Raw genomic sequence first — 26,865 nt, 5'->3', positions numbered from 1 at the left:
TGCAAATCAAAACTACAATGAGATATCATCTCACACCGGTCACAATGGCCATCATCAAAAAATCTACAAACAGGGCTTCCCTGGTGGCGCAGTGGTTGAGAGTCCGCCTGCCGATGCAGGGGACACGGGTTCGTGCCCCGGTCTGGAAAGATCCCACATGCCGCGGAGTGGCTGGGCCCGTGAGCCATGGCCACTGGGCCTGCGCGTCCGGAGCCTGTGCTCCGCAACGGGAGAGGCCACAACAGTGAGAGGCCCGCGTACCACAAAAAAAAAAAAAAAAAATCTACAAACAATAAATGCTGGAGAGAGTGTGGAGAAAAGGGAACCCTCTTGCACTGTTGGTGGGAATGTAAATTGATACAGCCACTATGGAAAACAGTACGGAGGTTCCTTATTTATTTTTTCTGATCTAACAGTTTTAAATGTTAATTAATATATTAGATTCTTCTTCAGAGAGCTAACAACATTTCTCAAGCATCAATCATAAGGCATTTTAAATTATTTTATATTTGTTTAGAGATATTTATGTTTTCTATAAAAGCAAATTTGTAGCACAAACACAATTTTGCTTTCTGCTTTTAATTTTTGTCCAAAATGTTCTCTGTGTTGGTATATTATCTTCACAATCATCATTTCTATTGGATGTTTAATATTTAAAAATTTACATTTGAAAAACATTTTTATGTATATGGAAATATGAACAATTGATGATATAGAAATATAAATGAAGAAGTAAGCATATTTTGCAGAAACAGGAATTTATAATTTCTCCCAATTTTCCTAGTAATTTTGTAAAACTTTGTATTGTCGTAGTGCCCAAAACATACTATCACTAAATATCTATTGAATTATTTCTAATATATGAATAAATTTGGTATTAATTAATTTATAAATAAATAATAAGCTCTGCGCTCCATCCCTTCATTTTCTCTTACCTTCCCCTCCCTGCCAAGAAAACCAACAATCCCAATGGCAGATTCTGCATGTTCTGAAAACCAAGATAAAAACTGACTTTGCTTTTGTGTTTTTCTTTTCTTCTCTTTGATTTACCACCAATGCTAATAATTTTTTTTCTTCCTGTGCAAAATTTTTTTAAATAAATTTATTTATTTATTTTTTAATTTTTGGCTGTGTTGGGTCTTCGTTGCTCTGCGCGGGCTTTCTCTAGTTGCATCACGGGGGCCATTGCAGTGCTTGGGCTTCTCATTGCTGTGGCTTTTCTTTGTTGTGGAGCAAGGGCTCTAGGCGCGTGGGCTTCAGTAGTTGTGGCACCCAGGCTCAGTAGTTGTGGCTCACAGGCTGTAGAGCACAGGCTCTGTAGTTGTGGCACATGGGCTTAGTTGCTCTGCGGCACATGGGATCTTTCCGGATCAGGGCTTGAACCCGTGTCCCCAGCGTTGGCAGGCAGATTCTTAACCACTGTGCCACCAGGGAAGTCCCAAAATTTTTAAATTTAGATTTTGAATAAATAAAAATGAATCAAAATTCTATAGGTACAAAGAGTATCTAATGAAAAGTAATTCTTGCCTATTTTATGTTATGAATGTATTATAGCAAGGATCATCAATCCATTCATATTTATATTGATGACAAAGCATGGTGCCAAAGAGTTTTTGAGGTGCAAACAATAGTAAGATAGGGTACATGCTGTCAAAACAATTTCATTATCAATATTCATTTATTTAGTAAACACTTTTCGTGTCCTGGTGCTGACTAGGTCCTAAAGATACAATGATTAGCAAAAGAGGCCACGTCCCACCCTTGCTCAAAATGGCTCAGCAGGGTAAGGGAGAACACAGTTGAGCCCACCAATTAGATTTCATGAGATTTCATGCACACAGTAAACTGTTTGATTTGAAGTTACATTTTAATTTCTTGTAGACTTTGATCAGTCAAATCTTGGTTTTCAGACATGACGGATAAAAGCTATTATCTTATTTATTAGTAGTGATTTAGTGGGTTAATAAAACTGATATGGCAGCTGCTCTTATCATAGTAAGTTATTGCAACTCCCTGAACAACTTAATCCCATCATTTCCTTATCAGTTATCATTTGTATAATGTAAACTAACATCAGGGCTACTAGCTCAGTGGGAACATATGTTTCAGGAATTCTATATAATGACAAAATGGAAAAGAAGAAATATAGGTGCAGGTATAAATTGATCAGCAAATGAGAAAAGTATTAGACACAAGGTAAATACTTTAGTACTAAAAAGAGGAGCAATAATTTCATTTGTCCTATTAAAATATAACACATTCACTTTAAAATGTGGGCATAAAAATTAATTAATTATTCTTCTTTATTCCTAAAATGTAAATGATATCTGTCACTTGATACAAGGCTAAGGACAGTTGATGCTAATGAATGAAGACAATTTTGTTAGATAATCACAAAGACTACTTGTATTATGCAAACATTTTCTTAGAGAAATTAGCTAATCATATCTAGGATTTTTAAGCAGTTATCATATATCTTTTAAAATAAAAATCACATAGGGAGAAAGAACTGTGAAATGTTTGGGAATCTTTATTCAGAGTAACCTACAGGATAGACATTAGCTATTGGTATATAAATTTTTTTTTTTTTTTTGGTATATAAATTTTAAAAACTAGTTAGCCCACAGTGAGGCAAACCTCACTTTTTATTCAACATTTACCTGTATATATTCTTGTTATGCTAGAATATTTCTGGCAAATATTTCCTAGCAAGATTTATTTTAGGGTAATATATTAACAACAAAGTAGTGATATAATATGTTGCAAGTGAGATGAAAAATCCATGTATACTTTGTATGAAATTACTCTCCCCAGTTTTATGAGGTTTATCTTCAGCTGTTAGGAAGACAGAGAGCTGCTCATTTATTATCTCTTCTCAAAGACACTAAATCATCACTCAGACAGACGATAACATGTTCCTAGTTAGACTAGAAGGAAGATTAAAGGGGAAGATTATTTTATTGGCTCCAGAAGAAACTGGATATGAAATGTGCTAAAGCATTACAATGGTCATTGCAAAATATTGAGATTTGTATTTCCAGCAATTTCTAGTCTTTCCATCTAAATACGCTGATTGCATGTCCTTTATATACATTGTTTAGGGATACAACTTTTGTTCAACGCCAATATTTTACCAGTACCTGGAAAGGCACAGTCCTAGGAAGCAGTTATTGAAAACAACTGGCTTTAAGAGAATTTGTGTTTTATCAGTTTCCAGATTTCTAGCAGAACACATTGACTGGTCCAATAAATAAGGATTTTTCTTTACAGTAATTTCTAAGGGGGAACACAATGAAGGGGAAGATGAAATTCCCTTCCTCCAAGTCTTATAGGTTAGTAGGGGAGGTAAGCCGTGTATACATATACCATTGGTACGAGATGCAAAGCTCCATGGGATAACTGACCAAGAGAGGAGTTCAAAGGACAGAGAAATTAATTTTGCCTAAGAGACCAGGCAAAGCTTCATGTGTTGAAGCTGTGCCTTGAGGCACAGATAAGAAATGGGGACGTGCAGGAAGAAGGGCATTCCCAACAGAGCTCAACAAAGTAAAGGCACACAGTGAGGAAGGCATGCGTTATTTATGGAGGGCAAGTAACTGATAGAAATAGATAAGTTTACACAGTACTAGTGGTAGAGTTAAAGGAATTAGTAGATTTCCTTACATCACATTAGACAAGAGTCTTTTTAATCTCTACCAGATTTTAAATTGTACTATGTTTAAGTATATGACACTATATGCATGCCCTTTATTAAAAATTCCTGCTTATAAAATTTTCTTTATGACACATTGTTATTTTTAACTTTTTTCATATTATAAATTTATTTATTCAACAAATGTTTATTGAGCTCCTACTATAGGGAGCTTATATTCTAGAGGGAGTCTGTTTATATATGGAATTTCAAATATGAAACATTCAGATCAATGGTATAGTTCTTAATGATTCAAGTTAGTTATCAATTCTTAAAGATTCATGCTAAAGTTGAAGAGAGAGTGTATATGCTGAGTGCAAGCATATTCAAGCTATATTTCATTTAAGAACTTCTAAGTATAAATAAAACTGAGATACAAAATTATATATACATATATATTTTGCATCTTGAGTATAGTCTATTGAAACAAAGAGTGCTCTGTGGAGCTTTGGGTTTGAATTTTGTCTTCAAACCTATAACTTTTCACATATTTTTTCCAAACAAATCACATAAACTTTTTTGAACTTTGCTTTGAAATGGAGATATTACTTCACTTGCAGGCTGCTGTGGAAATTTGAGATGAAGTATACGTAAAATTTTTTACATGTAATAGTTGCTCAATTAATGGTAACTATTTCTATTAGTACCTACTATCACCTGCTTCAATTTTAGCACATATTAATTTTGTATTGCAGTTCTTTCTTTGCATGCTTTTTTCCCCCACAAGACTATCAACTCCTCCAGGGCAGACACCCTCATCTGTCTCTTTCTACGTGCTCAGCACGTAGCACACAATAAGCATTAAATACATGTTTGAAGGAAAGAGTTCACTTTTTCACTCGTTCCCTGTGGGCCAGCGTAATTATAAGATTGTATTGATATAACATGCTCAGCTACATCAACACGTCTAAATTATGAGGCATTGCTAATGAGAAAAGGACATGCTGCTTCTCATTTGTACAGTGGAATGTAGCTGACCAAGTTACCTTCCTTGGGTGTCAGTGTGTATCTGGTTGATGGTGTCATTTACATTTGACCTACAAATAAAACACATTACTTAAAAGATTTTTTTTTTTTAGATGTAAAATCTTGACTGTAAATGTAAGTGGAGGTATTAAGTACTTCTATTTTTAAAGATATTCTGCCCTAATGATTAGAAAGGAGGAAGCAAAATAATACAGTTGTTTTATAAAAATCAGGAACAAATGAATTGTGTAATAAAAATATCCTTTCCTTAAAAATTCTAAGTAAGAAAAGAATTACAAATCCATGTTACTCAGCATTTATTGGGTCCTAAAGGATGTTGCCATTTTTACAAAAAGTGTTCATCAAGTGATTTTTTTAAAATGGAAGTAAAATTCGCCTCAGGGCTACTCAATGTGGTCACTGTTCTGTGACTCGCAGGCAGTCTGGCTCAGGAAACCATGGACTAGGGTGGAATTCAGAAGCATATATGTTCCTGGCTCGGTCATCCGTGTCGGTTTTTAATCATTGTATTGACAGCTCTCACAGTGGTCAGGATTAGTGTGCCATCTAATATTTGTTGAACGCACAGTTATCCTTTTGATTTGTCTTGTGATTTTTGTCTACCACCCGTGAAGGCAATGTAGTTTCTTCTCAATCTGCATGGCAAACCACTTTACCATGGTATAATATTATTTACCTGTTGAGACAAGGATTATAGATGAGAAACAAGAAGATCAAAGTTATAGTAAAAGAAGATTTATCAACTTTTAAAGCAATGCTTAACATGTATTGCTTTAGCAAGTGGCTAGAATGAAGTTATTTGAACTGTAGCATCCACAGAACAAACAGCAAGCTTTGCAAACGACCATGAAATTGCAATATATTTCCATTGTAATAGATGCTCTTGTCCTCAAGCATCTCTTGCTTCATTTCTTCTAATGCAAAGACATTTTCTTTGGTATATTAGTTCTAAAATCTAATAAAGAAAAGTAGTTATACTTATTTCAGACTCATGTTCACTCACTAATCCTAATAGGCTTGGCTGAATATCATCTAAATCTGTTCATTTGTTATGGTTTTAGGTATTTACCTTATCAATTTCTATTAATATAGCTGCCTTTTGTAATGTCCTTTGCTTAAGTTTCATATTTCCTTCATTTCTCCCTTTGTTCCAATATACTGTAGAGGTTCTTTTCCCTTATCTACCGGAGGAGTATTTTCTTACTGTAAATATGGAGTTTCTTCTGTTCAGGTTAACAGACTGCTATTGTCCTTCTACCAAAACTGAGGATTTGAAAACTTGTTCCCAGTCTGCCACACTCATAAAATACCTTCACTACCATGATCACCCTCCATTACTGTTTCTCAAACATAACAGCCCTTTCTGAAACATTTCTTATTATAATATGTATAAATTTTTCATATTTAAAAACTCTTTCTTCTCCATCTCAAATGGCCCAGGGTCATTAGAGGCAACTCCTCTGCCCTTAGAACCTAATGGGAGAGAAGCCATCTCTGGGACTCATACTTATAGAGGGCTCTGTTCCTCCCCTCCTCCAGCTGATCTCCTTCCCAGGAGACAAGGAGTCCATTGCCTGAGTGAATGTGTGCCCCGAGACTGCATCCCCCTTCAAGCTCACATTTCAGGTCCGTGGGGCCCAAGAATTCCAAACAGTCTCAGGCCTGCCTCCTGGGCCGAAGTGGGCCTCTTCCCTCATCCATCCTCAGGAGACATAGACCAGATGGGTGCCTCCCCCAGGGGGCAGCTGTCTGGGGTGTGTGTGAGAGTGGATCTTGGACATGGAGGCTGGAGTGTTCTCAAGAGGCCCCTCACAGTGCACAAAGCAGCAGAGGCTGGGGAGATAAGGGAGCTGGGAGCAGCTCTCCTCCCACCACCATGTTTCCTCATGGAACTCCAGGAGTCTAGGCATTCTAAGCTCAGAATTACCTACTAGATCATTATGGAGGTACATTGTCAAGATAGGAGGACAGAGACATTTTATTTCACAATGTGTTCGCTTGATTTATATATTTTAAGTAATTAGGCATAAGGTATGTGGGCCTCCATTTGTACTCTCGTCTTGAGCCTTGAAAACATTTAGGGGTAGAGTTGCTCTGACAAGTCCCTTCTTTATTACTGAGGTCAGCAAAGGGGCCTTGAAGCGTAGATCCTTCATTGTCCTGTCCACTTAAAACTCAGATGGTGATGCTAAGAAATGAAGTTTTAAATATGGTTACACTGAAGTCTACTGGAAACCCCCTTATTCTTTTATTTCATTCCTTCCCTGATCTTAGATGAATGCAGATTGAAATGGTAAATAACCAAATAGGTAATGGTGCTGCGTGGTGCGCAGAGAGGGGAAAGAAGCGTAAAGGCAGAAATTAGCAGGCTTTGGTCACCCTCACTAAATACCCAGTCTTTGACTAGCGGTTGTGTCACATGTGTAGCCTTTGTACTTGGGCGTGGAGTAAGTCTGGGGTCTGCAGTTTTGGAGAATGAGGTACAACTTGAGAGATGCTACATTTGCCTGTGGCTCAGGATCCATAGATACATTTATAACAAATTATTCATAACACTGTTACAGTCCATGTTTCATATTTCCATTGATTCATCACAGAGATGTTTTTTTCCCCATTGTTGCACAAAAGTTTGAAGTGAAAATGACAGTGACTTGGGCTTCTCATACCTCATGAGGAAAATAACTTTCAAAGGGTCAGATGCTTCATACATATTCCTATGCATGACATCAACGTCTTTCCCACACATAATGTTATACTCTTTTCTCCATTCAATAGATGTACTACAAAGAAAACCCACCATTTTCTTATTCAGTTGACCACATTCAAATTGAACCAAGCAGTCTGCAGATAGATACGCTTGATATACTTAGAGCCAATGTCTACATTTACAAATTTAAGTGCCTGCAGTTAAATGCCTGCAATTATAATTTTTTTTGTTTGTTTGTCTTTGAAACCTAATGTTTTAGAGGTTTGAGGGGGGTTAGCAGTAGGCAATTCTCCTGTCTTTTTCAAGCTTAGAGCCAGAAATATGACCGTAAGTAGAATTAGTTACCATTAAAGAAGGATTAAACACATTAAGATATTACTTAATCAGGAAAGGAAGATGCAGACCAAGAGGTTGCAGTTCTTACTTGTGGTTTACTTCAATTCTACTTTAGTCTCTTTTTTCCCCTTCAAAAAACTACATTAACGCAGAGCTGGTTCCTGTTCTTGCTCTAGGTATCATTATTATGGGATTGGCATAAAAGAGAGCAGTGCATATTACCACTCCGTTTATTCTGGAAAAGGCCTGACAAGGTAGAGTTCGATTATCTTCAAGATAAGTTCTGTATGTCTTTAAATATGTATAATATTTATTGAATAAAATGACTTACTAATTTTGCTTATTGAGATATTTTCCTTTAAGCATCAAACCTTAATTTTAACTTTGTATGGACATTTACAATGACTGGGCAATTAATATACTTTGCAATCATTAATAAGAAATTAATGGTGAACCAGGGATCCCAGAGAGATGTAAAAGAGAAATCAGGGAAGCAGAATTGCTTTCAAATTAGTATTTACTTATAAGGCTGAATCTGTTTTCAAGCTAGATTCAACAAAATAAAGGCAGAAAATTTAATTTTTTTTTCTAAGAGATAACCTGTTTTAAGGATCTATGTGCTTGGCCAGTATCTTACAAAGATGAAAAGTTTATTATAATCATCTCTAATCACATATATTTTGATATACCAGCTTACCTTAGTAAGATAAAGCTACTGACCTAAGCTACTGAGTCTCTGTGAAAGAAAAAACACAAATGAATATAAAGAACCTATAGCTCGGGCTTCCCTGGTGGCGCAGTGGTTGAGAGTCCGCCTGCCGATGCAGGGGACACGGGTTCGTGCCCCGGTCCGGGAAGATCCTACATGCCACGGAGTGGCTGGGCCTGTGAGCCTATGGCCACTGAGCCTGCGCGTCCGGAGACTGTGCTCCGCAACGGGAGAGGCCACAACAGTGAGAGGCCCGTGTACCGCAAAAAAAGAAAAAAAAAAAAAAAAAGAACATATTGCTCTAATCTGTCATCAACTATCAGGCAGAGGTTATTAACAAGTAAGGGGACATCTAATGAAACTAGTGATAATATGCAATTATTATTTTTTAGAATACTGGAGCTCCAAATGATTAAATCTGCATCTGAGATTGCTTTATGGCACGATTCCCCAAGAACTGCTCTCAAAAGAATGAATTAGTGTTAAAAGTAAGGTATCTTGTGGAAAAAAAAATAATTTTAGTCACCCGAGTCATACAAAGATGAACTCAGATATTACAAACAATATAACGGCAGCTTACTAACCACTACTCACTGTGAAGTGAAAATACAGGCCAGAATGCACAAATATTTAATATCAAGTGTGCTTTGATTGCCTCAGATCTTACCTGACTTCCCTAAATATCCTTTATTTAACTTTCCCGTAATAGACTTATTTTGTTAGTAAGTTGAGAAAGATGCTTGGGTCCCTTTGAAAATCAAACAAATTTCTCCAGATTTATTTCACTGATCGTGATATAAAGTTACTACTTTTGTAGGTCCTCTGCATTTCCTTGATAGATATAACTGTATATGTATTTTTAACTAATGAAAAATGTTCTGATTTTTAAGGTTTTCTGGAAGCAAGCTGAAGAATGAGGTAAGAACTAGTTTCATTTCTATTTTACATCTGTTATGTATTACAAGTTTAACAATAGGAGTTATTCATCCTTATTGGCAAATATAAAAATAAATGTTATTTATTGAGTCCCTTGAATGGCTGAGGACTTTAGACAGAGCTAAGTTAGATTTGGGGCAACTAATGATTCTTTACATGGACCTACTGAACCACCTGCAATTACCCTAGGAGGGGTAATTTTTCAATTACCCTTACCTAATATCAGATACTGAAAAGATTATTTAAAAAATGACCACTATTGATCCAAGAAATTGTTATTTAAATATAAACAGAAAGCCTACAGCTGAGGATATGGAAAGAATTAATATTTGGCATATACCTATCTAGACAAAACGTTTGATAGTTATCAAGAAACCCAAATGTTATGCTTGATTGTTTCACTGTGTGTGTGTGTGTGTGTGTGTGTGTGTGTGTCTGTGTGTGTATTAGTCAGTTTACTGATTTCTTCTGCACTGGGGGTGGAGATGGGGATGGCAGGGGTGGGAGCTAAGGAGAAAGGGTCCACCACGTGCACAGCACACACTTTCTGCCTAGACTACCCTCCTCTTTCTTACTCCCAGCCAAAGAACAGATCAGCAAACTGACTTTATCTAAATGAGTTAAACTACCATTAGGGCCTGCATGGCTAATTAGGCACATGATAAGGCCTTCATTATCCTCAAGTTCACTAATCATTAGAGGAGGTGCCACAGAACTAAGGGCACATGATAATGTGTTGTGTGGTAAATTTGGACCTGACGTAAATTGTAACTCCATTAGTTTGCTGAAATGATGCAGGCATATTAAGAAATAATATAAAGCCCCCAACCCTCTGAAATGACCAGTTTCTTTCCACCAGTGCTTTTAATACAGTTAATGGCTAATTACATAATAAAATCCTCCAGATTGCTCTTTTTATCAATGAAATAATAGCTCTTTATTAGATAAACGGTTGTGAAAGTGCAAAAATATTGACTTAGAAATACACTTCAGTTGACTGAAGTTTATGTCAATAGGGAATTTAAGTCATTTTCTCTCAGGTGTTCTTTCTGCCACTTTGAAGAGACTGGTGGTACCAGCGGTCCATTAGCTGGTACAGCATGCAGATGGCAAGCCTCACTTTATCGAATAAAAGAAAAATCTCTCTCAAGTCTACTGCTTCCTCCTTAGAAGAGCACAATCAAAACTCAGGTGTAGGTTTTGTTAATAAAGTAAAACTAAAATATTTTGGTTAGGCTATAAAACCTATTTTTCTAAAGCTACCGGAAGCAAAAATAGAGTATCATTATTGTGATGATTATATAAATGAGCACAGTTAAGGGCTTTCTAAAGGCTCAAAAATACTCTAAATACTTTTTTAAAATTATGATAAAATATTTGTTTAACAAAGTTGAAATTTTAAAAAACTATTTTGTACTTAGAGTGACCAGCCATCAGTTTGCTCAGGGTGTGAGACTGTCAGTGCAAACCTTCATATCCTTCAGGTCATTTGAACATTAAGAACGGTGAGGTAGGGAAAATGGGTGATAATATTGCCAATTTACAGCTCAGGAAACTGAGGCTGAGATATATTTGTTTTCTTAAAAATTCACAATAAAGTTCTATTTTTTTAACCCATGGTTGAAATGTTAATCAATAAATATGTGGTGATACAGGTATGAGGGGGCAAAATAGTGAATGGTTAGATTTGATCCTTTACAGTGTAGCAGAAAAACCTATCTTGAGCACATAATCATAACTAATTATAAAGGGTGTCTTGAGAGTTAACCTGGTTTAAGTGGTTAAGGACACTTCCTGCAGGAAGTGACATTTAAAGAAAGAACTGAGAATAAGAAGGAGTTTGGAGGAGGAGTAGGGGCCGAGGGAAGAAGAGTCCAGACAGATGGAACCGCATAGATTAGGGTTTCTCAGCCTTGGTACCACTGACATTTTAGGCCAGATAATTCTGTGTAGTGGGAGATGTACTGTGCATTGTAGGATATTTAGCAACATCACAGTGTCTCTGGTTTCTATCCACTAGAATCCAATAGCCTTCCCTCCCCCTCATTGTGAAAACCAAAAATGTCTCTGACGTTGCCAGATATCAAACACTGGCATACGGGCAGGCAAACAAGAGGAGCATCATGTTAGAGATGTGTTGGTAGTCTGGATAAGAAAATACCTGAATGAGGATAATAGCCCTAGGGATGGAGAGAAGTGACTGCTTTTAGCTAGGAAACACTGGAAGAGAATCAGGTAGAAAGAATAGAAAGATAAGGGGTTCAGTTTGGAACTTGCCATATTTGATGTGCTTGTAAAACATCCCGTGTAGACTTGAAGTGAGCAGGTGGATATATGCAACTGGACAAGAGGATTTAGGGATTTGGTTTGATGGTGATTGAAGTCAGGGTAATGAATAAAAATGTCTAGGAAAAAATAAATAAATAAGAAGAGAAGACATTACGAGAAAAGTGTTGTGAAAAGTGGGAAAGAAAAATAGGGTCAGCAAGATAACTGAAGAGAATCCAGAGAGGTAAGAGGAAGGAGAATACAGTGGCACAGAAGCCAAGAGAAAAGAGTGCTTCCAACAGGAGGGAATGGTTGCTACTATCAAATGGTGCTAAAAGGTCATCAAGATAAGAACTGGAAAAGATCTATTAAATTAGTTAAGTGGAGATAATTAATGACTGCAGCAAGAACATTATCAGGGGAGAGCCGGGGTTTGGTTTGTGAAACGAATGGGCAGTGGCATTGAACATAGAAAATTTAGTCAAGTCAAGGGTGATAGTTGGAGGAGAGCTTGACATTTAGTTTTTAGTTTTTGTTTTTATAAATTTATTTATTTTGGGCTGCATTGGGTCTTTGTTGCTGTGTGCGGGCTTTCTCTAATTGCGGCGAGCGGGGTTTACTCTTCGTTGCGGTGCGCGGGCTTCTCATTGCGGTGACTTCTCTTGTTGCGGCATGCAGGCTTCAGTAGTTGCAGCATGCAGGCTCAGTAGTTGTGGCTCGTGGGCTCTAGAGCGCAGGCTCAGTAGTTGTGGCTCACGGGCTTAGTTGCCCCGCAGCATGCGGGATCTTCCCGTACCCGGGCTCGAATCCCTGTCTCCTGCATTGGCAGGCGGATTCTTAACCACTGCGCCACCAGGGAAGCCTGACATTTAGTTTTGAAGGAAGATTAGACTATGATTCTAATGTTGGTAAAACAGATTCAGTAAAGAGTAGAGACCAAAGATATGAAAGAGAGGGGAAAGTTGAGAGTACAGGGTTACTGAAGGCGTGGGCAGGGAAGAGCTTCCGAGTGGAGAAAGTGGCCCTGAAGAGAAGGAACACTTACTCCATTAAAACTGGAAAAAGAAATGGGTTAGTTCAGATGCAAGTGGATTTGTGGCAGGAAATTGAGATAGTTTGGCGGTTTGGGATTTCTCTCTGAGTTATCAGCAGTCAGTTAGGTCATTTTCTGTGAGTGAAATCTTGGTAAGGAGTAGTAGGAGTTTGAAGAACTTAAAGTCCCAGGTCTTCTCAGTCAGGATTCCCAGAGAATGTAGCCCTAATGCCCCAAGGCATCCATTGTATGTAGGGAATGGGCTCTTGTATGCATCTGGAATGGTACTAGCTAAGTGCCATCCTTGGGAGAACTGAGAAAATGGTCACTCAAATCCTTTTCTAGGGCTTCCCTGGTGGCGCAGTGGTTGAGAGTCCGCCTGCCGGGGCACGGGACGCGGGTTTGTGCTCCGGTCTGGGAGGATCCCGCAGGCCGCGGAGCAGCTGGGCCTGCGCGTCCGGAGCCTGTGCTCCGCGACGGGAGGGGCCACAGCAGTGAGAGGCCCGCGAACCGCGAAAAAAAAAAAAAAAATCCTTTTCTACAGGACTTACTTTTCTCACAGATTCCCTATTGAGAGAGGTGGGAACAGTCTCTGTGGAAGACAAGAAAGGTAGAACATTATAAAATGTAAATGGCAGAAACCAGCAGAAATGAAAGATATTTGGGAGTAATCAAAACAGGAGAAGCATACTACCTATCTGAAAAAAAAAATACAGGCATAAAAGAAAATTTTAAATGAAAGGACGTACCACATGTCTGGATAGGAATGCTAGATACTATGAATATGTCAATTCTTCCTTAAATTGATTTAGACATTTAATACTCTATTAAAATTATGAGTGGGCAGGTTTTTTTGGAAATTAATTTGATCTAGAAGGATATATAGGAAGTAATAGTTGAGAGAAGTATAAACAAGAAGAGTCAAAAGGGACTTGTCTGGCAGATATCAAAATATTATGACACTATGATACTGACTCAAATGTAGGTAGAACAAATCTACAGCAGAAATTAGTTACCTGAAAAAGGGCCATAGTGTGTGTAATAATTTAGTGTGTGATCAAGGAGACATTACAAGCAATGAAGGAAGAAATATTTTTCAGTGAATTGTCGTAAGTCCTTTATGAAGGAAGATAGAGTACCAAATAAATAAATAAAATTCTTCAGGGCATAATGTTAGAAAAATATTTTTTGGAAAAATATTTCTATACCTCATACCTTTATCAAGTTCATATAAATTATTAAATACAAAAATAATAATTAGAAGGAAACATGTATCTACCTCATTTCTGGGGGGCGGGGGCCTCAGGGAAAGACTTTCTACCATGAAAACAATTTAAGAAATTTCAAAGGAAAAAAATCAAAATGGAAATTGAAAACTCCTTTAAATCAAAGCATCATATACAAAATCTGAAGTCAGAAGAAAGACAGTAGGAAGATATTATTCCATTGTCACATGCAAATATGACAATGGGATAATATCTTTACTATATGAAGAAATCCTATCAATTTAAAAAAATATGAAGACCTCAATAAATAGTAAAAAAAGAGATATGAATAGACAATACGCATAAGGAAGAAAAGGCCAATAAATGCATGAAAAATGAACTACCAAATAAATTAAAATTTTAAATAATAAAATTATCAAATATTAAGAAATTACTATGAAGCTGGTGAAAGTATGGTGAGATAAGTTCTTTCATACCCTGCTGGTGAAGACAGAACAAACTTTCTGGAAAATAACTGCAAGATCTGTGTTCAAGTCTTTTAAAGTGTTCATCCTCTTTCTCCCACTAATTTCACTTTTGTATGGGTCACATATAAAGAAATAATAGAAAATGCAGAAAAAATATTATGGACAAAATTGTTATTGACTACAGTGAAAAACTGTGTTCAATCTAAATGACTAATAATAAAAATGATTACATAAAAACTGATATCTAGTGGGAAGCAGCTGCATAGCACAGGGAGATCAGCTCGGTGCTTTGTGACCACCTAGGGGGGTGGGATGGGGAGGGTGGGAGGGAGGGAGATGGAAGAGGGAAGAGATATGGGAATATATGTATAGGTATAACTGATTCACTTTGTTATAAAGCAGAAACTAACACACCATTGTAAAGCAATTATACTCCAATAAAGATGTTAAACAAAAAACAAAAAACCCCACCAAAAGCTGGTATATCCATACAAGGAAATATTATTCAGCAATAAAAAGAAATAAAGTCTTTTTACAAAAAAAAAAAAGATTACATAATTTATAAGACTTTTATGGGACTGAATATTATATCATTTATTAAAGGGCTCTTTTAATGACATGGAGAAATGTTAATTAGGAAGAAAAACAGGATGCAAAAACAAATATATGTTTATATGGCTTCAAAAATATGTAAAATGTGTAAAATAAAACTGGATGATAGAGGATTAATATCTATAAATACTATGCTATGCAGTATGGTAGCCACTAGCCACACTTGGCTGTTAATTACGTAAAATAAAATATTGAGTTTCTCTGCACATTATTTACATTTCAAGTGCTGGCTAGTAAATACTGTATTTGAACAAGTGCAGATAATAGAACATTTAAAAAAATAGAACATTTTCATCATTACAGAAATTTCTATCAGATGGCACCATTTTAGAATATGTGATCAACTTAGAAATAAAAAGATAACCCAATAGAAATGTAGCAAGTATATGAACAGGCAATTCACACAAGATGAAAAAGAATGATTGATAAATAGTGTTGGTGCTCGTGGTGCCCATTCTGACTGACCAGGTTCTATAACATATATTCAATAAATATTTTGAATACTATCCCTGCCAATAAACATATCTAATTTTTAATCAGGGAAATGCAAATTAGAACCTAAAAGTAATTATTTTACCATTACTGGAATAACAGCAATTAAAAAGTATCAAAATATGTGTTTTGAATATTGTTAAGAATGTGGAACAGAGGGACTCTCATGAATGGTAGGAGGGGCAATATCTAGAAAAGTTGAAAGTTCACACACGTTATGACTGCATTCCTAGAGAAAACTTTACACCGTGCACAAGGAGGCATGTATGAGGATGTTCATTGCAGTACTGTTTATAATTTCAGAATACCAAAAAATGAAAGTCTATTATGATATAGTGGGAAAATAAATTTTTATATATTCAATACAGGAAAATACTATACTGCTATGGAAATGAGTGAATTGTAGCTATAAGAATCAAATTAGGTTCATCTCAAATACCTAAAGTTGTATGAAAAAAGCTCATTGAATGTAGAAAGATACATACTGCATGGTACCAGTTTTAAAGCAATAGTATATGTTATTTAAGAATATTTACATATGAGGTAAATTTTTAAAGGTTTGAATAATAATGATATAAACCAAATCCTGAACATTAATTATTCCTTATGGGGAGGGAAGGGAATAAGATTAGGGAGGGCTACAGAGGCTGCTTTAATATTTCAAATGTCTAATATATTGGGGCTTCCCTGGTGGCACAGTGGTTGAGAGTCTGCCTGCCGATGCAGGGGACACGGATTCGTGCCCCGGTTTGGGAAGATCTCAAGTGCCGCGGAGCGGCTGGGCCCGTGGGCCATGGCCGCTGAGCCTGCGCGTCCGGAGCCTGGCTCCGTGGCGGGAGAGGCCACAGCAGTGAGAGGCCCGCATACCGCAAAAAAAAAAAAAAAGTCTAATATATTAATTGGGATGGTAAGTGCATGAGTATTTACTACTTTTTACCTATACCTTTTTAAAAGTTTTAAATAGTTCATAATATAAAAGCAAACAAAATCAACAGCAACAAAAGCAAAACAAAACATGCGGAGGAAATTAAGAGTAATTATCAGTCAGTGGTATGAATTTTGATTGTTTTAAATTTTTTATTCATAAATGTAGTGGTTCAGATTTCAAAAATGTCTTAGAGAAAGTCTCAGAATACTTTAATTCCCAGGAATAAAAAAAAAACAAATGAAACCTAGTTTTAATACTTTGTCCTGGTCAAAGGAAGCCTTTCTTTTCCTGTGAATCTTTTAAGTAGCTCTAGTAATGAAGTTGCCATTATTTCCTAGGGAATAAGTCCCTTGATTTCATACATTTCAACCAGGAAGTTTCCCTGATAGCTTGAGTTTCCTTCTCCTTAACATCAACCATTCATGGCCAGTTTAACAACTTTGTACCAAGATAAACAGCAAATCCTCCCTCCTTGGTATATGCTTTTCAAATATTTGTAGACTGTTATCATGCTCTCTTTTAGTCATCACTTAGCCAAACTGTGCAGCTTAAATCCTTTAATCTTTCCTCATAAATCAGACCCTCTTGTCTTCTAATCATGTTTCTTTTCTGTAGGTTCCTTCTTGTTTTCTTTTGGAAATAAGATTCTTAATAGTTCAACCAAGAGTAGTGAAGTCATCAGTTGAGAGAAAAAAAAAAAACAAAACCCAGACCTCCATAGCTGGTCTAAGATCTGGCCCCTCTTTTAGTGTAATTAAAATAGAAAATCTACTAGTGGTATTAAAATGATCATATTCTAATTTTTCCCAGCTTATCAATCTCTCCTTTCTTTTTGTGTTACATGTTCTAGACAGAATATTATTATTTTATTTATACCATGTACGCATTTGTTAACATATCCAAATTTAATTTCTGAATTTTTTCTTTAGGCACTCTTGCCCCCTGTTGATATTCCACACGTGTTGCTAGTTTCTGTTGCACAAAACTATAATTTATCAACATGAGAGTTTTAAATAAGAATTAAAGACATATACTCTGTTCCTTAAGTGTGTTTCCATAGCACTCTAACATTTTTATTGGGTAATGCATTATTTGTAACACATGCATACCCACACGCACACACAGAGTTTTTAAAATAAGCATAGGATGAAAACTCACGACCTACCTCATAGCTGAAAAGAGATAAGTTCTCTGTGTGCCCTCACCCCATCACTTCCCCCTCCCTACCAGAAATTACTGCACTCCAGAATTTGGTGTTAATTACTCCTTTGTCTTTCCTTAAAGTTGATCACTTATGAATGTATACCATGAATATTAAACACTGTCGTGATGATTACACAACAATATGAATGTACTTAGTACCACTGAACTATATATTTTAAAATGATTAAAATAGTAAATATTATGTATCATTTATTATTGCCCAGTTTGTTATCACCAATATATTATTTATTATTTAGCCTACCTAAAAATGGATTCATTTTTCCCTATGACTTTCTAGTTTCGTTCAACATTAGGTTTTGTAATTCATCAATGTTAATAGGTGTAGTTCTAGTACCTTTTTTGTACTGCTAATATTCCATGGTATGAAAATATCACAGCACATTTATTCATTCCAGTTTGGGAGAATTTTTTCCTGTTTGCCTGAAAAACATTATTACTCGGAATGTTGTCCAGGTGCACATGTGCAGGAGTAGAATTTCGGATCTTAGGATATACGTACTCATGTTTAACTTTACTAGTTAATATCAAGTTGTTTTCCAAAATGGTTGTATCAGTTTATGTCTCTCCAGCTGTGTGTGAGCATTCCTTTTGCTCCGTATTCTCAGGAACACTTGGCATTGAATGACATTTGAGTTTTTGCCAGTCCAATAGGTGTAAAATGGTATCTGTGGTTTTCACTTGAAAATTGTTTTTGATAACTACATCAAAATTATGAGCTTGAATATCTTTTGGGATTTTTATCGGTCACTTCTATTCTATGAAACATTTGTTCAGATCACATAATTTTTCTATTTAAAACTTTGGTTCAAATACTATATATTCTGGATACTAATACCCTGTAGGTTATGTGCTGTGAATTACTTCTCTCTGTTGGTGGCATGGCTCAACATTCTATAGTATCTTTTGATGAAGATCATTTTAAACCTTATGATTAGCATTTTTATATCTTTTAAAAAAATCTGTGCATAATCTAGATCATAAAAATATTTTTCTATTTATTCTTTGAACACAAGTCTTTATTTCACCTATAATTGATTTTTTGATTGTTTTTATTGTGGCAAAATATAATTAACATAAAATTTACTATCTTAATCATTTTAAGTACACATATAGTTCAGTGGTATTAAGTACATTCATATTATTGTGCAACCATCACCACCACCTATCTCCAGAACTTTTACTCTTGCAAAACTGAAAGGCTATACATATTAAAAAATAACTCCCCATCTCCCTTTCCCCCTGGCCCTTGGAAACTAACAGTCTATTTTTTGTCTCTATGATTATGACTACTCTAGGTACATCACATATGTGTAATCATACAGTATTTGTATTTCACTTAGCATAATGTCCTCAAGGTTCATCCATGCTGTAGCATATTTCAGAATTTCCTTCTTTTTTAAGGCTGAATGATATTCCGTTGTATGTATATACAACATTTTGATTATCCATTCATCTCTCAGTGGATATTTGGATTGCTTCCATGGTTTAGCTGTTGTGAATAATGCCGCTATGAACATGGGTGTACAAATATTTCTTTGAGACCCTGCTTTCAATTCTTTGGGAGATACACCCAGAAGAGGAATTACTGCATCATATAGTAATTATATTTTTTATTTTTTGAGGAACCATCATACTGTTTTACACAGCACTATACCATTTTACATTCCCACCAACAGTGTACAAGGGTTCCAGTTTCTCTACCTACTTGCTAATACTTGTTATGTTCTGGTTTTGGTTTTTTGTTTTTTTTTTAATACTAGCCATCCTAATGGGGATGAAGTGGTATCTCATTTTGATTTTGATTTGATTTTCCCTCATGATTGGTAATGTTGAACATCTTTCATGTGCTTATTGACTACTGGGATATCTTCTTTGGACAAATGTCTATTCAAGTCCTTTGTTCATTTTTGAATCAGGTTGGTTGGTTTTTTGTTAAGTTTTACAAGTTCTCTATATATTCTGAATATTAATCCCTTTTGAGATATTCAGTTTGTGAATTTTTTTCTCATTTCATGAATTGCCTTTTTACTCTGTTGATAGTGTCCTTTGACGCACAAACATTTGTAATTTTTATGAAGTCCAATTTGTCTCATTTTGTTTTTATTGCCTGTGCTTTTGGTATCATATCCAGGAAATCTTTGCCAAGTCCAATGTTGTGAAGATTTTGCCCTGTTTGTTTCTGAGTTTCACATATTAAGTCTTATATCTGGGTCGTTGATCTATTTTGAGTTAATTTTTGTATGTGGTATTAGGTAAAGCTCTGTCTTTATTCTTTTATACATGGATGTTGAGTTTTACCAGCACCATTTGTTGAAAAGACTGTGCTTTGCCCATTGAATATTCTTGGCATCCTTGTCAAAATCTTTCGAGCATTTTTTGCAAGGGTTTATTTCTGAGCTCTCTATCTGAGTCTATTGATCTATATGCCTGTCTTTGTGTCAACACCACAGTTTTGATTGCTGTAGCTTTGTGTCAATAGTAAGTTTTGAAATCAGGAAGTGTGAATCCTCCAACTTTGTTCTTTTTCAAGATTGTTTTTACTCCTTGGTGTATCTTGAGATTCCATATTAATTTTAGGATAGATTTTTCTATTTGTGCAAAAAACATCATTGGGATTTTGCATTGAATCTATATAGATTGCTTTGGGTAGTATTGGCATCTTAACAATAAGTTTTTCCATTTGTGAACACAGGATGTCTTTTCATTTATGTTTTCTTTAATTTCTTTGAGCAATGTTTTGTAGTTTTCATTGTACAAGTCTTTCACCTCCTTGGTTAAGTTAATTTTTATCTATTTTTGATGCTATTGTAAATGGAATTGTTTTCTTACTTTCTTTTTAAGATTGTTCATTGTTATATTATAGAAATGCAACTGATTTTTGTGTGTTGACTTTGTATCCTGCTACTTTGCTGAATTCATTGATCAGTTCTCACAGTTTGTGTGTGTGTGTGTGTGTGTGTGTGTAATCTTTAAAGTTTCCTACATACAAGATCATATCATCTACAAACAGAGATCATTTTACTTCTTCCTTTCCAATTTGGATGTTTGTTTTTTTCTTACCTAGAACTTCTAGTTGAATAGAATTGATGAAAATGAGCAGCTGTGCCTTATCCTTGTCTTAAAGGAAATGCTTTCAATCTTCCACCATTGAGTAGGATGTTTGCTGTGGGTTTTTAATATGACTTTTTAATATGTTGAGGTAGTTTCCTTCTATTCTTAGTTTGTTGAGTGTTTTTATTATGAAAGGGTGTCAAACTCTTTTTTTTTAAGGGTGTCAAACTTTGTCAAATGCATCAATTGAGATAATCATGTGTTTAATTTTTCTTCATTCTGTTGATGTGGTGTATTACATTGATTGATTTTTGTGTTCTGAACCATCTCTACATTACAGGAGTAAATCTCACTTGGTCATGTTGTATAATCCTTTTAATATCCTGCTGAATTCGGTTTGCTAGTATTTTGCTGAGGATTTTTGTGTCAATGTTCATAAGATATTTTGGTCTGTAGTTTCCTTTTCTTGAAGTGTCTTTGTCTGACTTTGGTATCATGGTAATGCTGCCCTCATAGAATGAATTAAGAAGTGTTCCTTCCTCTTCAATTTTTTGGAAAACTGTAAGAAATATTGGTGTTATTTCTTCTTTATATGTTTGGTACAATTCACCAGTGAGGCCATCAGGTCCAGATCCATTCTTTTTTCAGGAGATTTTTGACTACTGATTCAATTTCCTTACTAGTTGTAGACTGATTCAGATATTCTGTTTCTTTGTGATTCAGTCTTGGTAGGATTTGTGTATCTATGAATTTATCGACTTCATCTAAGTTATCCAATTTGTTGATGTACAATTCTTCATAGTACTCTTTTAAAATCCTTTTATTTCAGTAGACACGGTTATCTTTTATTTTTTGTCTTAGTCATTTGAGTCTTCTCTCTTCTTTTTAAAAGTCAGTCTGCCTATGGGTTTGTCAATTTCAATCTCTTTGAAGAACAAACTTTTGGTTTCATTGATTTTCTTTATTGTTTTTCTACTATTTCATCTATCTCTGCTCAAATTTTATTATTTCCTTCTCTCTACCCATTTGGGTTTAGTGTGTTCTTTTTCAAATTACTTAAGTTGTAAATGTAGGTTGTTGATTTGACATCTTTCTTATTTTTTCCCTTAGTACTACTTTTGCTGCATCCTGTAAGTTTTCTTGTGTCATGTTTCCATTTTCATTCATCTCTAAATATTTTTTAATTGCCTTTATGATTTTTCCTTTGATCTATTGGTTGTTTAAGAGTATGTTTAATTTTGTCAAATTTGTTAATTTTTCCAGTTTTCCTTCTGTCATCCACTGTGATCAGAGAAGATACTTTGTATGATCTCTATCTTTTAAAATTTATTGAAATTTAATTTATGGCCAATATACATGGTGTCTCCTGGAAGATGTTATATGTTCACTTGTGAAAAATGTGTATTCTGTTGTTCAGTAGAGTGTTCTGCTTATGTCTATAGATCTAGTTGGTTTATTGTGCTGCTCAAGTCCTCTATTTCCTTACTTATCTTCAGTCTTGTTGTTCTGTGCCTGAGGGTGGGGTATCAACATCTCCAACTGTTATTGTAGAACTATTTCTCCCTTTAATACTGTCATTTTTTTCCTTCATATATTTTGATGGTCTGTAATAGGTGTGTAAATATTTATAATTATTATATCTTCTTGATTTATTGAAACTTTTGTTAGTATATAATGTCCTTCTTTATCTTCTATAATATTTTGGGACTTAAAGTCTATTTTATATGATATTAGAGTAGCCCCTCACCACCCCGTTTTCTTTTGGTTTCATTTGCATGGAATATCTTTTGCCAATGTTTCACTTTCAACCTATTTGTGTCTTTGGATCTAAAGTGAGTCTCTTGTAAACAGCACAAAACTGGATAATTTTTTTTTTAAATCTATCTGCCAATGACTTTTTTTTTGATTGATTGGAGAATTTAATCCATTTACATTTAAAGTGGTTACTGATAGGGAGTGACTTCCTTCTGTCATTTTGCTATTTGTTTTCTATATGCCTTAGAGCAGTTTTACTCCTCATTTCCTGCATTACTGTTCTTTTTTGTTTAGTTGATTTTTTGTAGTGAGCCATTTTAATTCCCTTCTCATTTGCTTTGCTGTACCTTATATAACTATTTTCTTATTGGTTACCATGGGGATTACATTTAACATCCTAAATTATAACACTGTAATTTGAATTTATACCAGCTTAACTTCAATAATATACAAGACTCTGCTCCTTTACAGCTCTGTCTCTCTTTCAGTTACTGATGTCACAAAATTAGATCTTTACAAATTGTGTGTCCAAAAATATACAATAATAGTTTTTTAAAATAATGCATTAGTCTTAAATTTTGTAGAAAACAAAATGTGGAGTTACAAACCAAAGTTACAATAATATTAGCTTTTACTAATAATTGTTTTTAAAAAATGTCTCTTAAATTATGTAGAAAACAGAAAGTAGACTTACAACTGTTGTTACAATAATACTAGTTTTATAATTGCCCATGTATTTTCCTTTACTGAGATCTTTATTTTTTTGTACGACTTCAAGCTACTGTCTAGTGTCCTTTCATTTTAACCCATAGGACTCCCTTCAGCATTTCCTGTAGAACAAGTCTAGTAGTAACAAACTCACTCAGCTTTTATTTATCTGCAAATGCCTTGATTCCTCCTTCACTTCTGAAAAACAGTTTTGTCAAGTATAGGATTTTTGGTTGACAATTTATTTCTCGTAGCAGTTGGAATATGTCATTCTGGAATTCAAAGTTTCTGCTGAGAAATCCACTGATAATCTTATTGAGTAGCCCTTGTAGGTGATGAGTTACTTCTTTTGCTTCTTTCAAGATTCTCTCTTTGTCTTTTGAAAATTTGATTATAATGTGTCTTGCTGTACATCTTTTTGAGTTCATCCTAACTGGACCTTATTAAGCTTCTTGGATGTTTATATTCATGTTTTTCATCAAACTTGGGATGTTTTGAGCCATTATTTTTTCAAATAATCTCTCTGCTCCCCCTCCTTTTCCTCTGGGATTCCCACAATGTGTATGTTGGTCTGCTTGTTAATCTCCCATGGGTCCCTTAGATTCGGTTTACTTTTCTTACATTTTTTTCTTTCTGTTTCTCAGATTCAATAATTTCCATTATCCTTTTTTCAAATTCTCTGATTCTTTCTTCTGCCTACTCAAATATACCTTTGAATCCTTCTGATAAATTTTTAATTTAAGTTATTGTACTTTTCAGCTCTAGAATTTCTTTTTAGATTTTCTATCCCTTTACTGATATTTCAACTTTATTTTAATATTTGTTATTATTTTATACAGTATCTTTTCATTGTATGTTCTTAATATTTGTTTCTTGATTTTAGAAATTCAGTTGACTTTTTCATTGATTTTGTATTCAGCAACGTTGCTGAAAATCTCTCTTGTTAACTGTAACAATTTTTGTGCAGTTTGCTTTAGTTTTCAATGTAATTAACCAACTCAGTTGCAAATAATGCTAGTTTTGTTTCTTCCTTTTCAATATTTAATCTTTCATCACTTTCTCTGGTCTTACTGCTCAGGCTATAACTCATACAATGTTGAATAAAAGATAGGACAGTAGGGAACTTTATCTTATTCGTGTTTTTTAAGAGAATTTTTATAGTATTTTACCATTGAGGATGATACTTGCTGTGGGTTTTTGATAAATATTTATTGAATGATTAAAGAGTTTTCCTCTGTTTCTAGCATGGAGGAGGGGAGAGAGAAAGAGAGAGAGGGGGAGAGAGAGAAAAAGTAGTGAATGGTAGATGGATTTTAAACAAATGCTTTTTCTGCATCCATTGAGATGGTTATGTAATATATATAATTCTCATTTTTTTTCTGTTAATGTGATCAATTTAAACCTAAGGTGGCTATGATCACTCTTATAGATTGCTGGATTTGGTTTGCTAAAATTTTGTCTGGTACTGTTTCAAGTATGATATTAAGCAAGATTGGCCTATAATTTTTCCTTCCTTTTCTGTCCTTGTCCAATTCTGGCATAAAAGTTTTTAAATGAATTGGGAAGTGGTTCTTCTTTTTCACTGTATGGAAAAAATCTTTTCAGTTTGAAATGATTTGTTTCCTGAATGTTTGAGAAAATTCATCTGTTAAATCTCCTGGGCCAGTTTTTTCCTTTGTAGAAAGATTTTTGATTACTAATTATATTTGTTTCATGGAAATGAGACTATTCTCATATTCCTAACTTTAATACACCATGTACATTACATTATGTATTGTCATTTTTGGTTTCTATTTCTTTGTCTCTCTTTTCCAATCTCACCAAATTATGCTAAATTAAACATGATATTCCACCCAAGAGAAAAGATATAAGAAAAAGGTGTAAGCTTTCCTAAAGTTAGAATTTAGGTGCATTTTTTAATGTTTATCAAATGTTATTTTCATATTTTGCCATATCACTTCCTTCCAGATTAAATTCTTTATTTTCTTGCATTTTATTATTTTTCCCTATTCATTGACAGTACCATTCTTTGTCGGCACAATGATAATTGATGCTCATAAATGACAACCCAAAGCAATTAAAAATCTTTGAAGCATATCTTGAATTAAGACTGATTTAATTTGTATCAACCATGCTATTATCTCAGTTTATGATATTTATGTAGTAGTTCTTTATTAATTTCTTTAAAATTATTTAATCAGAATAATCCTTTTCTATCCATACTTGAAAATAAAGATTAACAAGGCTAAAAACTAAAACCTAACCTGAAAGTAATGAAATTCTACTGCACTTTTAGTATAAAATTTGTGTGAAAGTATATATCAAATCAGTCAATAAGAAATTGGTGTTTAAGGACTCAAAAGTCCCCCCAACTTCTTTCTGATTTATCATGATAGTTCCGTAAGAGTCTACAAATGTTGGGAATGATAAGACAGGGTAGGGACCCAATCTACCTATGTAAGTAATAAAGCTTTTGTCTAGTAAACATCTTCAGTATGACAAAGACACACAAAGAAACACAAAAGCTCGAGAAGCAAATGTAGGAAAACTATGAGAAAGAATGAAATTTGGTCCTTGCCAGGAACACTTTACTTCCTTTACCATATTCACAATTTTATTCTTTGCCAAACTTTTTACTAGAATCCAATTTGTTAAAGTTTTGTTTGTGGAGAAGGAACAATCAGTTGTGACCTGGGAGACTAATTCGCTAAGGCTCTGGTTCCGTCATGAATATGCGTTCTCTCTTTCTGTGTGTGTTTCTTGTAGGTACATTAGCACTGCAGTATTATATGTTACTTATTTGTCATTTTTTCTAATTTTCTGAAAACTACCAGAGGTATGCTTTCCCCAAAGGATTCAAAAGAAGAACAAATATCTGAATTTGGCAGGGGGAAGAAGATTGAGATGGGAAAATCCAGAGTACTAGTTTGGGACTCCAATTACAATTTTACCATTAATTATCTCTGAGGTTGGATAAATTAATTAACTTATTATCATCTCATTTATTTAATCCATAAATGATTTGGTAATCCATAAGTAAATTTGGCAATTTCTGATCCTTTCATATTAAAATAATTTCAGTAGTCTAAAAATAGATCTTTCAAAACTTATGTCACTAACAAATGGAAACTTGTGAACTAAAATTAAATTTCTAAAAGTTGTGAAAAATGGCAAGTGTCTAAAACTAAAATACAAAGTATAAGAAAAATATCCAGACTGTGAAACTGTTTATGATTTGGCAATAGTAATTCTGCTGAAAAGTCTAGTTTATTTAGTTATTTGATCTAATAAACAGTTACCCAAATCTCCTAACTTGTCATGGTTTGCAGGATGAAAAAGAATGAAATTTTGTAAGGTTCTATTTTGTTAGAATTGTATTTTGGAGTCAAACAATTGATAATGATTTATTTCTTTTCATTTTTCTAAATTATAGGGTGGCTTCACTCGTAAATATTCGCTTAGCTCAAAAACTGGAACACTTCTTCCAGAATTCCCCAGTGCTCAACACCTTGTGTACCAAGGATGCATTTCTAAGGACAAGGTATCAATTAAAGATACTTCTCTATTGATTTTCTGATATGTTGGTTCCATATCTCAATTTACTGGGAATCTCATGGCACTCGCAGGAAATAGAAATCTACATAATCAAACATAATTGACTGATTTATAGGAGGGACAAACATTTACTAACATCAATTAAAGACTTTCCAATTAATTATTTACCATCCCCATGAT

At 34.7% G+C, this 26,865-nt stretch overlaps 1 protein-coding gene across 1 annotated transcript in view; it reads left to right on the top strand.

Annotated features, from left to right (window-relative positions):
• Positions 1 to 26,865, top strand: part of RFX6 (regulatory factor X6) — a 56,477-nt gene that overhangs the window by 9,363 nt on the left and 20,249 nt on the right. The window contains exons 5-7 of the mRNA XM_060168417.1: positions 7,898 to 7,975; positions 9,321 to 9,348; positions 26,564 to 26,671. Of these exons, the coding sequence (XP_060024400.1) occupies positions 7,898 to 7,975; positions 9,321 to 9,348; positions 26,564 to 26,671 (214 nt within the window). The remainder of the gene's footprint in view (positions 1 to 7,897; positions 7,976 to 9,320; positions 9,349 to 26,563; positions 26,672 to 26,865) is intronic.

The sequence above is a fragment of the Lagenorhynchus albirostris genome, chromosome 12 (genome assembly GCF_949774975.1).
Source record: "Lagenorhynchus albirostris chromosome 12, mLagAlb1.1, whole genome shotgun sequence".
NCBI lineage: Eukaryota > Metazoa > Chordata > Mammalia > Artiodactyla > Delphinidae > Lagenorhynchus > Lagenorhynchus albirostris.
The sequence above is the reverse complement of the archived record's forward strand: the minus strand, read 5'-3'. Positions and strand labels throughout refer to the sequence as shown.